Source organism: Sminthopsis crassicaudata, chromosome 1, assembly GCF_048593235.1.
Source record: "Sminthopsis crassicaudata isolate SCR6 chromosome 1, ASM4859323v1, whole genome shotgun sequence".
In the NCBI taxonomy this organism is placed as follows: domain Eukaryota; kingdom Metazoa; phylum Chordata; class Mammalia; order Dasyuromorphia; family Dasyuridae; genus Sminthopsis; species Sminthopsis crassicaudata.
In genome coordinates, this window is record NC_133617.1 from 407,787,076 (window position 1) to 407,803,634 (window position 16,559).

The following is a 16,559-nucleotide window of genomic DNA, read 5'->3' on the forward strand; positions in this document are numbered from 1 at the left end:
ACAGAATGACCTTCTCCTTCTCATTTGAGGGGCTGAGTGACCACTTATCCAACATAAATATATCTTTTTAGATTCATTTTAGATTATGCGTTGGATCAGAAAGCTTCCCTGAAGCCTGCAAACTAAAATTTTGTGACTAATTACTTCATTTCACAGAATCATAGAAACTTTGTGGCTTTTCACTCTTTTTTTGTCAGTCTGTATTGAAGAGCCAATACCACTCTATCATCATTTGTTTCTGATATTTGTGTACTGTTTACTTTTTCTTTCTTTTTTGTACTTTATCACACTATAAAATAGTTTGAAATGTATTTAATAACGTCTTCTTTTTTTCCACTTGCCACTTGACATCCTTTAAAGTTATGTGGAAAAGAGATGTTTTAGGATTAAAATAATATATGTAGAAATACAAATTTTGAAGAATGTATTTGAAAGTGAATTATCTTGAATTCTAATTCCTTTCTTGATCATCTGCTTTGAAATATGTATATCATTTTTTCAAATATTTCTATATTTAAATTGAAATAGTAATGTAAGAGTTGGTTCAAAATATTGCTTTCTTTGTGTTTTTTTTTTAAAGCAAGCTGTTGAATGATTTTTTAAAATTATTTTACTTCATGCCTATTTGAGAAATTTGTCTATAAGAATACTATTATGATCATGATCTTTTTTTTATTAAAGCTTTTTATGTTCAAAAAATATACACAGTTTTCAACATTGACCCTTGCAAAACCTTGTGTTCCCAATTTTTTCCCCTTTTTTTCTCCCACCTCCTCCCCTAGATAGCAAGTAATACAGTATATGTTAAATATGTGCAATTCTTCTACACATTTTCCCACTATTATCATGCTGCAGAAGAAAATTTAAATCAAAAAGGAAAAAAAAATGAGAAAGAAAACAAAATGCAAGTAAACAACAATTACTATATTGTGATCCATAGTCAATACCCACAGTCCTCTCTCTAGGTAGAGAGATGATGATTATTTTCATGATTTTTAAAAAAATTTAATTATAGCTTTTTATTTACAAGATACAAGATGCAAGATTTACAAGATGGGTAATTTTTCAGCATTGACAATTACAAAACTTTTTGTTCCAATTTTTCCCTTCCTTCCCCGTACCCCCTCCCCCAGGTGGCAGGTAGACCAATACATGTTAAATATGTTAAAGTATATATTAAATACAATATATATATGCATATCCATACAGTTATTTTGTTGTACAAGAAGAATTGGACTTTGAAATAATGAACAATTAGCCTGTGAAGGAAATAAAAAATGCAAGCAGACAAAAATCATGATCTTTTTTATTTACATTATTATATATTTAATTTTCATATATTTCAGTATGATACTTGCTTTCCACCAGAAAGACAGACAATACGTTAAATGTTATCGATCATGATGGTAGATATATCATCTAATTTTACTTCAATCCCTATTTTTACCATCTTTTCTCTATTATATCCAAATTAATATTTCTTTTTTACTTGTTTCTTCATGATTAAAAGTAAATAATACAGCCTAATTTCTGTGGCCTTGACTAGGATTTTCTTTCTTGTTTATGTTTACTAGCTTTTTAAAATAAATTTCCTCTCAATTTGCTTTTTTTTTTTTCCTTAAAGACTATATATAAGTGGTCCTCAAACTTTTTAAATAGGGGGCCAGTTCACTGTCCCTCAGACTGTTAGAGCGCCTCACACTCTGTCTCCATCTCCTCAGCCCAATGCTGGAAGTGTGCATTAGGTCGAACGTCACTTCGGGTCTGATTTTGCCATAGGCGGGCCGCATAAACGTCCTCAGCGGGCCACATCTGGCCCACGGGTCGTAGTTTGAAGACCCCTGCTATATATATTACAGGCTCAGTGTTGTTTAATAGAGTGGTGTGGCAGCTAAAAAAAGAAGCCAATTCAATCTTGGGCTCTGTGAATTGTTTGTATGCATACATGCTTTATATAAGTGTGGGAGTTCCTGGTAAAGAACTTCCTTCTCTCAAAGCATTCTGCAGTTGTCCTGCAGTTTACACTGAGGGAATTGTCCTGAGCATGGAGAGTGAAGTTACTTGACCTAGATTCATTAGCTCATCAGTGACAGAAGTAGAAGTTGAACTCAAATTATCTTCTGAACACAGCTTTTTCCAGTGTACCACATTGGTTCCAGGGAAAAGGAAGTGATGGTTCTGGCCTGTTCTGCCACATCTGGAATGTTATGTTCTATCTTTGGCACCATCTTTTTAGGAAGAAGTATTAGATTTGTGTTCACAGGTCCCAGAGCATTGGATTGAATTTTCAGAGAGAAATTGTTGTCAGTAAAGACCTTCCTAACAATTAGAGCTACTTAAAGGTATGATGAATTTTAAAGTGTGAATGAAAAGTCCTCCTCATTGGAAATGCTAGATCTGACATGTTTTCGTGGAAGGATTCTTTCTAAGTTATAGATTGGGAGAGAAAGTGGTTTTATCCCTTCCAACTGAAGTTCTGTGTTCATTTTTTCTTTTTTTCTTTTTAAGAAAATCATAGAAGACTTTGCCATTTCACTTTGTTTTGTCTATATTGAATGTGTCACTGATCATTTAACTTTTATTATCTCTGATAGTTTTATACTGAGCATAGCTCCTTGTGACTTAACTAAATCCATGCCTCAAGCTCAAGTATTATCTAGACTACTATTAAGGTTAAGATGTTATAGATTGTGTTAGAAGCACTGTTTAGCCCCAAATAAATTACATTTGTGAATTCTACTGTTAATAGACTTTTCACTTGTGAATTTTATTTTTGTCTTTAAGGGAGCCATCCAAGGTCCTGAAGAATTTATAGAGGGTATGGCGTTAGGACTTAAAGCACTAGTTGGAGGAGCTGTTGGTAAGCAGTTGTCATGATGTTAAGGATCAGTTGCAATAATATGTGCTAGAATAACAATGTTATTTTATTAAATATACTCTTAATTTCTATTAGGTGGACTGGCAGGTGCTGCTTCTAAAATAACTAATGCTATGGCTAAAGGTGTGGCAGCCATGACTATGGATGAAGATTACCAGCAGAAGAGAAGAGAAGCCATGAATAAACAACCTGCTGGTCTTAGAGAAGGCATCACACGTGGAGGAAAAGGCTTAGTTTCTGTAAGAAGAATTTCTAAGGAAATTTGTAATTTCTCAATTTTTTATATTCTACTTCTAATAATGAATATATGCCCATAAACCTCATATCCTTTAGGATTATTTTAAAAACTGAAGAGCAATTGGAGATACATACATATGCAAATCTAGTGCTTGAATATATTGAATTTAGTGTCTCAAAGGCAAGATACAATAGAAATTGTTTTCTATGAGATTTGTGGTTATTTTACTTGTTATTTCACAGTCTATAGACTGCAGAAAGCTGAATTATTTTCTTGAAATACATAATTAAAATTTTGTGTATAAAGACACAATAAATACGAAAGTATTGTAAATCTATAATTTGTTTTTTCATCTAGGGTTTTGTAAGTGGTATAACGGGAATAGTGACTAAGCCAATCAAAGGTAAATACTGTTTATTTAAGTCATATGTAATTAGTAAAACTCTTAAGATAATTTTCATCCTATTCATTCTAAAATGTGTTTATTTTTCCCTAGGAGCCCAAAAAGAAGGAGCAGCAGGGTTCTTTAAGGGTGTTGGAAAAGGATTAGTTGGAGCAGTGGCAAGACCAACAGGAGGAATTATCGATATGGCTAGTAGCACCTTTCAGGGAATTAAGAGGTAAATTCTATTCAACATAAGATAGAATGAAATATACATGAACAGCTAGAAAGTGGGTAAACCCAATCATTTGGATCATGGCAATAAACTATGTACTAGTCCTAGCTCTTATTACTTGCTAATTTAGGTAATTATTTGACATGGTATAAGTTACATAACTTCACTTAATTTCTCTTATTTGTAAAATAAAGACAGTTGAAAAAAGTGATGTCTAAGATATTTCATTGCTTGAAAAATCTATGATGATAATATTCTATATAGCAACTAAGAGTTTACAACAACCTTTTTTCCATATTAATATAGAGCAGTTCTGTAACATAGGTTCTACAAATATTAATTTTCCCTGTTTTTACAGGTTATTTTTGTACTTCAATATCAGTGATCTCACTGAGGTTTAAACATTTCTATCCCATTGTATGTTATCTATCCCTTGTTTTTCTGTGTGATGCTTATCCACATTTTATATTGATCCTTCATAAACATTTTAGCATGGTAACCAGTATAGAATAGAAAGTCTGAAGGATTAATTAGTCCCCTAGGGCTTTTAGTTATTCTTGGGTATTAGTGTAATTCATCTGTTATTCCTAACTTTTGGTATAAAATAAGTGCATATCTTTTTCTGATCATTTGTTTCTTTCATGCCTTTTTTTATTACTTTAACTTTTAAAATTAGCTACTATTTATTTTCTTTCTCACTTCCCCATCTCACTGAAAAAACAAACCACATATCAAAAAAAAAAAAAAAAAACCCTTTGTAACAAATATGTCTAATTGTGCAAAACAAATTCAGTGGCCATGTCCCAAAATATGTATGTGTGTGTGTGTGTGTGTGTGTGTGTATATATATATCTCATTCTGTATCTTGAGATGATGGATGCAAGGTACAGAATGAGACACATACTTTTGGATATGGCCATTGTTGGAATTTTTGTTAGAAAACATTATTATTAGTCCCCCTGAATCACAATTGATCCTTGCAGAGTTCTGAAGTTTTTCCAAGTTTTCTGTTATTTCTTTCCATTATATTTATATGCCCTGATTTGTTCAACCATTTGTCACTGATGGGCTGCTTAGTTTCCAGTGATTTGTCACTGTAAAAAGAGATACTATAAATATTTTTTCATATGTGGGTTTCCTTTCTCTCTAATCTTTGCTGTATAAGCTGAATAGTATCATAGGATTGAATGATGTGAAGTTTAATGACTTTTTGAATGTAGTTCAAAATTGCTTTCCAGAAGGGCTGAATCAGTATACAATTCTATCAATAGTAATTATAATGTGCCTATTTGCCTGTAGTCCTTCCAACATTTGTTCATTTACTTTTTTGCCAGTTTTTCCAATCTGATGATTGTGAACTTGAATTTCAGAGTTATTTAATGTTAATTTCTCTGACCAATTTAAAACATTTTTACATGGTTATTGATAAATTCTATTTCTTCCCTCTAAAAAGTGGCTGGCCATATTCTGTAACCATTTATCAATTGCAAAACAGCTCTTCTATTTAATTTTATTTATTTTAAAAAGAAGTTTCTTAATATCTTTTATTTTTACTTGACCTAAAATTACTATTACATTGTACCCTTTCCCCCTCTCATTTAACTAAGATGTTTTTTAAAGAAAGAAAAAGAGATTAGATAATAAACAGCAAAAATTGATCCATTCAGTGACAAAATCTAAAAAATATATGCAGTGTTTACATACCTGTGAACTTCTTGTTTCTTCAAAGGAGTAGAGGCACTGCTCATATTTCTTATTTGGGGTCATGATTTTTATAATTTTGTAACATTTGGGGGAATCATTTTGCAACTATTTTTCTTGCCATACACATTGTTGTAGTCTTGTATATTATTTCCTGGCTCTGATTACTTAACTTTATATCAGTTCATATAAATCTTTCTATTCTTCTGTATAATAAAGTAGTAGGCATTTATATAGAGTTTTAAGGTATAGTGCTTTACATATATTAACTCATTTTAAAATTTTTGTTGTTTCTTTCTTTGAAGCAATTCTGACTATTCTCATCCTTTGATTTATTTCTGCGCTCATTAGTCCCATTTTCCATTTGTAATGCCAGTTAGATACAAAGATAATAATTAAGTAGGTTGTCATTCCTTTAGTATGTCAAAATCACATTGTCATTCAATAAACATTAAATGTTTCTTTTGTTTGTATACTAAACCTGGGGATACAAAGAAAAAGTTAAAATAGAATCTGCCTTCAAAGATCTCATCTTTTAATGGGAAAATCGGCATTTTAAATAACTAGGTTAATGGGATCTATACCATTATATAGATGGATTTGGACTTCAGATTCTGGCCTGTTATCAATTGTACTAAACTTTTAGGTTCTTACTAAGTGCTAATGAGATAATGAGATATTAGGTTCTTACTAAGTGCTAAGTTGGTACTTGACAATTTTCTAGTTCCGGCCTTTCCTCGTAGTTTGACTTGTGAATTCCTGGGGAAGAGCTTGCATGCTTGGGAGGAGCAAGCTCATTGGTTGAAGTGGTTCTTCCCAGAAGCCCTTGCATTATCCCACGCCCGTTCTCTAGGAGGATAAAGAGGGGAGCACTCCAGAGATAGAGAGTCTCTGCTTTAGACCAGGCTTGACGTGGCTCTCTGCAGGAAGGGAAGTCACTTCTCTGGACGACAGTTAATGGCAACTATCTGGAGACAACAGTTCTCTACAGGAAGAAGAATCTGTCCAAGAGATTTGAGTTGACACAGCAGATCTCCCAGAGAGCGATTGGCAGCTTCTGGAGACAACAGCACGTTACACTAAACCTCTGGGCTTAAGTTGCCTCTACTTCTAAATTCTCTTAATTAGATAGCCTCTAAGATCCTTTTCATATCTTAAGTCTATGATTTTTGTAAATCTGTGATCTCCAACTTTTGGCATTGTTTTTCCAATTAACTTATAATCTGATATTGTTCTTTACTGCCATGTTTGTCTGTATGGCAAGGAGAGAAAATGATTTTTGACTAAAGAGATTTTTGTGTTTCTTTGACCCCCACATTATGGAACCTGTAATGTGAGGAAGTTTTATCCAAGAAATTATGGTAACCCTCTAAATATTTACTTTTGCTCATATTCTGTTTTTCAGCTTTAACAAATTGTTGAAATAATTCAAGTTAAGCCTATATAATTCCACATAATTCTTATATTCCTTCTTCTAATCTTTGTTCTAACTAGTCGATATTTGGTTTGAACAAGGACCATTAATTCTGAAGTAACTGCTATGTTTTTCCCCAGTTATTCCTTGTCTCTTAAGATAATATAGTCTCTAAGCTTACTTTTTTCATTTCTTAATTTCCAACTATGCTTTTGCCATTCTCATAGCAATTTTTACATTAAATTCATTGAGTGTAAAAATACATGTTTATTTGGTTTTGCAGGTTTTGTCTAGTTCTTCATTAAACTTTTACTTTTTTTTTTTTTTTAAACTATGAAAGCAATATGTTCATGAGCTGCAAATGTTTGCATGGTGATCCTTTTGCTTTGCTTTTGAACACTAGAAGGTGAAATAACCAGATATTTCATGTAGTTGATGATATCTTCTTTATTCACAAATCTGGAAAGAATATATGAGGTTTTTTTTCATTTTGCAATAACTGCTTTGGTGTGTGCTTTCATTTATAGTAAGAATATCAGTATTGATGTGACTTATTTCTCCAATAGTATATCATTTTTATCATCATTGGACAAACATTTCACATTTAGAGCATCAAGAAGTAAATTGAAATTTCCTGTTCATCTAGGAACTGAATTATTTTTTTATTATCTTTCTGGAAACAGAAAGGTTCTATACATGGCTAAATGATGTGTAGGTGTAAGGGTGTGTGTGTGGGGGGTGTGTGTGTGTGTGTCTGTGTGTGTTTGAGTTGCCGAAGATTGCCTATTATGCCTATTAATGATAAACTGTACCACACATCATCTGGCCCTCAGGAAAACATATAATCTGATGTTGGCACAATGTTCTTTTAAACCAGATTATAAATTGACTGAACTTTATACCTCAGTAGACTAACCTTTTCAGAACAGTTCTATAGCAGAATTAAGTAGAAGTTTTGTTAACAGTTTTATATATTATTATATCAGTAGAATATCTATAACATAGAGTAGTGCAAATTGTTTCCTTGACATCTACTTGTGAGATCCAAGATTGTGTCTGAAATTGTGGATAATTAGGAATCACCTATTTGAATAAGGAAAGGAAAAGGATTCTTGTATTACATATTAGACATTGATAATTCTGTTGTTCAGTCATTTTTGGTCATATTTGACTCTTAATGATCCATTTAGAGTTTTCTTTGTAAAGATATTGGGGTTGTCATTTCTTTTTCCAGCTCATTTTATAGATGAGGAAATTGAAGCAAACAGGGTTTAAATTAATTGAAATGAGGGTCTCAGCTAGTAAGTGTTTAAGACCAGATTAGAATTCAGGAAGATGAGTTTTCCAGTTTTAGTAGTCTATGTACTGTTTCATCTAGCTTCTTCATTGATAATTCTAAACAATTAAAATTATGCTTGAAGAATAAAGCATTACTTATTAACATACATTTAATTCTTTCCTATGATTTGTCATTGAGCAGTTTGAGCAGCTAGAAAAACAATAAAATAACATTGTCTCAGCCACAAAAAGTCTTGTCTAGTATCTACTTATTATAGAAGGCTTGTTATTTGTTACATGATTTTACCTCCATTTTATCTTTCCTTAGAGCTACTGAAACTTCTGATGAAGTTGAGAGTCTTCGCCCTCCAAGATTCTTTAACGAAGATGGTGTGATTAGACCTTACAGACTAAGGGATGGAACAGGAAATCAGATGTTACAGGTAAAATCAGTATCTTATTAGAATTAAGATGGATTTAGAGTTAAAAGGAATTAATTTAATTATTAATACTTTACATATGAGGCTTTTAAGGTTTTCTCACAAACTACTTAATCCTCTTTTTTTTTTAAATAACTTTCTAATGCTTAAATTTGAAGTACATTTATTCACTGTAAGGTTTTTTCTTTTTTACAGGTATCAAAAAGTTTGATATGAAAACAGTTAATGCATGACTTTGCAAGTGAAAGCCTTCAGTAGATTTTTATATCATCATAGCCATAAAACTTTGCAAACTACATACCACAATTGCAATGTTTTAATAAAATGAAAAATCTTACTAATGGTAACTACATATATAGGGATTATTAGCAAGCCTAAATGTTTTGTAGAATCTTATTTTAATTTTGCACCATATATATTTCCAACCAAGATTTTCTTATGTAAAGGCAGGTAAGATCAATTGAAACCTATCTGCCTTGTGTATTTTGTGAATCTAATTATTTTGACAGTTGAACTGTGTCATTTTGGAGTGTTTCATTAGTCGCACAAATATGATAATTTCCCCAGATTCAGGAAGGGACAATCAAAACTATTTATATACCAGAATTTTTTAGGGTTTTTTGCTTTCCAGACAATCATTTGAGCTATGATAAAACATTCATATAGCTTGCTTTCTTTCTCTTGCCCATAGAGCATTCTGTTTCAACACTTTTTACAGGATTTAATAAACTAGGTATTTCTAGGCAAAAGCAACTTTCTTCTTATAAAGTTTAATTTTCTGGGATGACAGACACCATTGAGTTCAAATATTTCATCTAAAAAGAGAGTTAAAGTAGCTTATTTTTTGGTGTTTTAAGTGAACTGGAAGTTCTCTATTTCTTCATTGGCTTTTTAAAGTTTTGTTTTGTTTGTTTTGCTTTGTTTTTCTGATATATCTTAAAGGAATTTACATGATTTAAAAGGGACTTAAGTCCTTAGTGAAAAAAGTAAGGAAAGGTTTGCTTTGTAGATATAATATTTATGGCACTATGTGTAGCCTTTATTACAAAACACATTAGTGATCATGATATGCTGTAGTAATGCTGTTCTTGATTATTATATTGTGCTTAAAGTGATTATGAATAAACTAAACAAGCCAGTGTTTTAATTTAACTACTCATAAGCAGTAAAGCATGTAACTACAGAATCCTTGTGAATAATGAAAACTGTGATAATATGATGAAACTAGATTTTTCTTTTTGAAAGTGCAGCTTTTTGTTAAGAAATGTCATATTCATGCATGTATAGTATCTTCCTAAAACTTTTAAACACTTTTGGAATAAAACTAGCAACCATCAGTCAAATGTGATTTCTAATAGGCACTTTAGGGTAATATATTATGAAAAATCGTTGTTTTAAGGGTGAAAATCACTTATTCCAATACTTTAAAAAGTGTTATACAACTATTTCCCTTGCTCATATTATTCTAGCATTTAACACGTATTCAGTTTTAATTATAATAGTTTAAATTCAACTTTAAATATATGAGAGTTTAGAAATATACTATATACTGTATATGTACTCTGTACTATAATATTCTAGTTGGACGCACAGAGATAGAGTTAGGAAAAGTGTTAAGTATAAGACTCATAAGATTAATTATTAAGCTGTAAAAATAAAACAGGGGATCCTCTAGATTCTTCTGCTACTACCTTCGTTTCAAGGATATATAGAATTGTTTCCATCTTTGGATAATGGTTATTTTTGGAAGCTTTAAACTTTGAAGAGTTTAAAGACATAGTTTTACGTAAATCTCTTTAAATTCATGGTTTTTTGGTATGTCAATATTTAATATACCAAAAGTAAGAGGTATTTAACTAATATCAATGTTTATGACCCAGATGAGTGTCATCTGTTGCTATGTTTTAAGTATATTAAGCATATAGTGTAAGTGAGAATGTCCTACATTTCCACAAATATCTCTTGATATTTGTGATTAGCCCACTCTTTTTTTAATAGGTTCTTAAAATATTGGGGCTTTTGACAAAACTATACTATATTCTCTTAATATTGTTTAGAAATTCTTACAATTATATCCATAGTCATAATTTGGAAGAGAAGTTGTTGTTGACAGGTAAGCAGGATTAAAAATCTGATTCAGAGTTAATGCATATTGTTTAAAAATCACACCCTGTGAAAAGGATTCATAGTTTCAGGGAGTTTTCCTATATTTTCTCGATTTTCTATCCATGCTGCTGTGAACTCTTTATGGGATGGATATATATATATAGATATATATATACATATATATATATATATATGTATATATATATCTATATATATATATCGTGTTTATAATAAAAATAGTATATCTAAAATGACTCTCTTTAGTGTGTACATTTCCAATTAGACAGTAACATATTGTTATCTTTCCAGATGGCCTTGTTTGGAGATTGTAGTCAGTTATATTTAGCCAAACAGAGTAAAATAATGATGACAATAAATTGCTTTTCACAGAGTGCCTCAAAACTTTTTTTCTTACATTAAAATAATCCAGACAATTGGTTCTTTCTGTTGTAAAGCCAGCCTATACACTTAACAGAATTCATTTAAATACACGAATACAACCTTAGTAACAGCCAAAAAGAATGCTTTAATAGTATTCTGAATCCTGATACATTTCATAATTGTGCATGTTTTTAAAACAACTTGCCATATTAAACTAACCTTTTTACTTCTTTTTTTTTCCCTTTACCATGCTTACAGAAATTTTATGCCTACAGGGAGTGGATTAAGACTCTCGATAGTAGTAGTGATGATGATGAAGATTAGTCAGATCTGTATTATTTAAACGCATGCATTATTTATCATTTTGAGTTGAATGTCTTCATTCAAATTGTGTGTGGCTGCTTTTGTAACTTTCACAGTTCATTAGTTAGGGTGTTAAATTATTTTTCCTTTTCACTATATTTTTATGGAACTTTGAAAAGAAATATAATTATACTATTTAAATAGAGAAATAGAAATTATTTTATGTCTAAAGATAACCATATTATATACACATATATACATATATATATAAAATCATTTGATTGTGCCCCAAATATGGTGTAGTATTATAATAACAAAGTGCCTTTTTCAGATTTATCTATAAATTGTGTTTTTGTTATTATTTTCATATTTGCAAGTGTTTCTTTGTAGTATCTTTTTATTTTAAGTCATCTGGTCATTTGTTAACAAAATTAATTTATTATATGGATGTTTTCACTGTAACCTTTCTAGACTTTAATGTATTACCAATGTATTTTTTTTTAAAAAAAGGAGAAAAATAGCTCATCAGATTTTTATATTTACTTTCTATTTCAGAACTATCTTGTCATTTTCCTTTCAATAACAATAAACTTGTGTAATTTAAAAGAATGTGAATCTGTGTTCTGTTCCATCATTCATAGTACATGGAAGGAACATTGTACATTTGATAAAAATCATTGTGATTTGTCCTAGAAAGGTAAAATAATATAATCTTTTGTCCTCTGAAAAGGGAGGAAAAAGAACCATTTTGCTACCATGTTTACTTTATCCTGATTTCCTTCAGTTATTTTAACTTTTGATTTTACATAAATTAGGGCAGCAATATAATAGTTTTAGCTCCTTTTTAGAGTTTTAGTGGGCTAATAAGGACTGTTTTCTTATATGTCTTAATTTATGTATCTCTCTACACTCTTTTCCCCATAAATTGTTATTAGCTCAAGTATAAATTTTTCTAATAAATATCATGTTTGTATCTTACTCTTGAAGGGAAATAAACTAACTATACCTTGAAGTAGTTGGAAAAGTCAGTGAGTAAAGCCTTTCTTTTAGGACATCATATGCTTGCTTTTTGCTTATTTTCATTGAGTTGATTATATGTCTTGATCATCTTCCCTTTTAAATCTGACATCCCAAAGAGTTTGCAAAGAATAAATGGCAACAGTGACGTAGTAATTGATTACTGACTACTGTGTTTTAGGGTCATCAGAATGATTTTCATTTTCTTGTCTAATAGTAAAACATATTGCTTCACCATTACTCTTGCTGTAAAAAAAATCCAGAAATGTATACCATAGTTTAGTTTTCTTATTAAATTGGCAACTAACACAGGTTATAGATTTTCTAATTTTCTTCAGATTCTGAAGTCTATGTTGTTATTCTTCCACAGGTAATTAGTCTCTGAAAGTGGCCATTTTGACTTTAAAACTACAAGATTTATAAATTTTGGATGTGGAAAAATGTGATCATAGAAACAAAGCAATATGTGAAGATTTCTATTCCATTATATTCACATAGATGTCAAGGAATACAAAGAAATTAAATGCCTTTTCTTTTACCAGTCTACATCTGCTCTTTTCAAGTAATCTGAGCTAATAGGTGATAGTAGCAACATTTGTTGGAACCCCATCATTGTTTCTTAAAATCATAGCTATCACTAGCTCCTTATGCCACGTCATTCCCCTCAACCATACACATCCCCAAATTCCTAATTTTACTAGAAGTCAGAAGCTACATGACTGGATAATTTTCTGTATGTATGTACCTGTAAAGAGAAAAACTGGAAAAGAAAATTTTTCTTACCCTCAACTGTGTAGAATAACAAATAAAGACTCAATGGTGATACTTAGTGGTGATAAACTGCTTATGTAGAAGATAATTTAACATTTTGTTACTAAATTTGTAGTTTTATTGTAGGAGAAGAAAAGGGCAGTGATTTTATTTTTAAGATAATAAAGCATTAGTACCATATTTCTTCAGTGTATTAACAGGAAAAAGGCCCATATAAACTAGAAGTTATTTGATCTTGTACATTTGAGTCATGATATCTTATGTTTCTGTAGTGCTAAAATGTGCTTTCCCCACAATAGCCCTATGAAATAATAGTAGTACAAACTTATCCACATTTTAAAAAGGAAAAAAGTTTGGCTCAGAGAAGTTAAATGATTTTTGGCATTGTAAAATAGATGCTTACACCAGGATATGAACCCAAGTTTCTTAAATCACAAATCCAAGGCTCTTTCCATGCTGTCTCTGATATAGGACGTCCCATACATATGGGAAAATTCTTCTAGAAATGAGTGTGAAGCAGTTTTTCTAAGAATTGTAAAAATGGCTATAGATATTTTTTTAAATTAAGTATTTTTACCTTATAGATATTTAAAAATTTTTAATTTATACTCAAAAGTCTCTGCTTTCCCTTCATAATGGTTTACTAGTGAAATCATCTCTTCATGAATTCCCTATGATTAGAGGTTTTTATTTTATGTGGTTATACATGTATATGCATATATGTACATATATATATATACCCACACATATGTAAACAAAGCTACAAAAATTATTTATGTCAAAGATAAATGTGTTGTTTTTTTTTTAAGGAAAGGGTTAAGGGGCAGCTAGGTGGTGGAGTGGATAGAGCACCAGCCCTGAAGTTAGGAGGACCTGAGTTCAAATGTGATCTCAGACACTTAACACTTCCTAGTTGTGTGACCTTGGGCAAGTCACTTAACCCCAGTTGCCTCAGCCAAAAATATATATATGTATATATAAATATATATATGTATATATATATATATTTTAGGATTTGAGAATTATTCCACTTTTGGGTGGAATATAAAAAGCCATTTTTGATTTCTAAAAAGACTTAAAATGTGAAGACATGAGGGTTAACTGAAAGATTTCCTTAGTATTTCACTTAGTATTTCAGAGATGGGGTCATTTCACATGGACAAATATTTTTCTTTTTTCTCAGTCATTTTGCATTTAGGTTCAATTCTAATCTATTAATTAGATGACCCCTGCTTAATATAAGGTTGTTTATTAGGGGCAATTGTACCAATATAGTTTTCTAAATTAAGAAATCTCGATTGAGAATTAGGACACAAAGTGGAATTGCTACGTAGAAAGAGAGCTAGGTAAGATATCTTTTCCATGTCATGTAACTTTATTGAATTTCTGGATGATGATTAATCATGTAGAAAAGCAAGTATACATGCAACTCTCCTTTTTATAAAGAACATTGTTTTGTTTAGAGATCTGAACTTAGGAAGGGAAAATAGGTGGAAAACTTTATAACAGAATAGGAATCTGCCCATTATAAAATCAAGCAGTGTAACAAGAATACATGACACTATGAATAAGGAAATAAATAACAAATGGTTATTTTAAAATCTACAGAGGAAATAGACACAAAGTTGAACTGAGAAGTAATGGCAAGATTTTGAGAATGGATTTTTTTCCCCTCAAATTCAAAGCAGCTAGAAGTAATACAGATTTAACATTGAACTATATGGTATTAACTTATTAACATTAACTTAAGCCATTTGGTATACTTTTTATTAAAAAGTTCTGGTTTCAGACACGGGAAGATAAGGTTATTAGGGGAAATGGTTTTGCATTATTTAGTCTATAGGCAAAAATATAAATTTGCAAATAGATCTTTAAAGTAAAAAAAAAAATAAATTAAAGGCCACATTTCAAAATAGTGTACCGGATCTTAATCTAAGAGTTTGTTTTATTTAAACCTTTTAAAAGAATCATGAGTTAATATTCATCTTGATGAAAATATCCATATTAGTTCTGTACCTCAGTACATTGTCTACCTTTGATTAATTTTGTTTATACTTATTTTTCCATGTTGATTGTAATTCCTAATAACTAAGATTTTGAGAGTAGTATGTTATTAATTTAGTAATATTAATAACAGTGTATACTACCTACTCAAGTCAATAAAGGCTATGAATAATAAATTACTGGGTAAGAGATATTGGTTTCATTTATTTTCCCATATTTTCATACATTTTCTGGGTAGAAAGAAGTTAGTGTAAAAGAAAATATAGAATTGTATTTTTAAAAACTTTCTCAAATTCTTGTATACAGCATGTAGAATGGATATATATATATATATATATATATATATATATATATATATATATATATAGCATTACAATAAGCACATATAAAAACTTTATTTTAAGGGAATTTATTATCACTACCAGATGTAGTGATCTTACACAATTGAGTCATGAACAGTTGCATATATTTGTTATTTCAATATGTATGGATTTAATGGTTTGTTTTTTTTGTTTTTTTGTTTTTAATTTAAAATGTGGTAGATCCACTCATTCCTGGAGTCTAGAGTTCACTCAGCCAGCTTGTGAAGGTGAATATGTTTCATCAGCCTTGTTGTACCAGCAATATAATCCAAATACTAATTCTTTAAATAAATCAAATTTCATGTCACATGACCAACCAAAAAGAGGACTAGGCAATTTATTTCTCCGATCCTCACCTCTCCAAAACAGAAATGACATAGCAGAGATGAAAAAAAAAGAAACAATACAAGCTAGGCCTCAAATTATGTCATAGTTTTAGAATCGGATAGGACCTTAGAGGACATCTGATTCAAGCTCTTCATTTTACATGTGAGAAACTGAAGTTAAAATTGAGTAATTGAATGATGGAATCAGGATTGGAAACTGTCCCTTTAATCCTTTGGTTAAAAATTCAGTACTCTTTCCACTGTAGCAAATTTCACAGGGTAGTATTTGATTTCAAACCTGATTATATTGCAATACTTTTTAACTTCATCCTCTCTCCACAAGAAGGGAAATTATAAACCTCTACCATTAAGCATAGGAATTCAAAATTCAAATTTGTTCACATTTTTTAACAAAGCTTTTTGTTTAAATGACCTTATACTTATTTGAGGTATTGATTATTGAGCAAATAAGAATTCAAAGCATTAGTAGTCATTTAAGAACAATTTGGGAGAAATATAAATAAAAAGTTAAAGCCTTCTAATAATAACAATACTGGTTAAATTGAATTAATTTTATTTAGAAATGTATTTTTATCTCAATTCTATAAGCTCCTATTTTTAGCTTGATAATCATGCTATGTTTAAGATGATTCTTAATGCTTTCTTGAAAACAAAAATTGAGAGATTAGGTGAAAATTATTTTTTAAAAAATTTAATGTAAAA

The 16,559-nt window shown here is 30.4% G+C and overlaps 1 protein-coding gene across 2 annotated transcripts in view; it reads left to right on the top strand.

Moving 5' to 3' along the window:
* VPS13A (vacuolar protein sorting 13 homolog A) overlaps positions 1–16,559 on the top strand; it is a 246,253-nt gene that overhangs the window by 214,350 nt on the left and 15,344 nt on the right. Inside the window, exons 64-69 of one of the 2 annotated variants that reach the window (XM_074280103.1) lie at positions 2,785–2,860; positions 2,954–3,117; positions 3,474–3,519; positions 3,613–3,736; positions 8,455–8,569; positions 11,312–11,508. In XM_074280103.1, the coding sequence (XP_074136204.1) occupies positions 2,785–2,860; positions 2,954–3,117; positions 3,474–3,519; positions 3,613–3,736; positions 8,455–8,569; positions 11,312–11,377 (591 nt within the window). In that variant the 3' untranslated portion in view covers positions 11,378–11,508. Of the gene's footprint in view, positions 1–2,784; positions 2,861–2,953; positions 3,118–3,473; positions 3,520–3,612; positions 3,737–8,454; positions 8,570–11,311; positions 11,509–16,559 lie in introns of those variants that run through there. The other variant, XM_074280102.1, reaches the window with a different exon arrangement.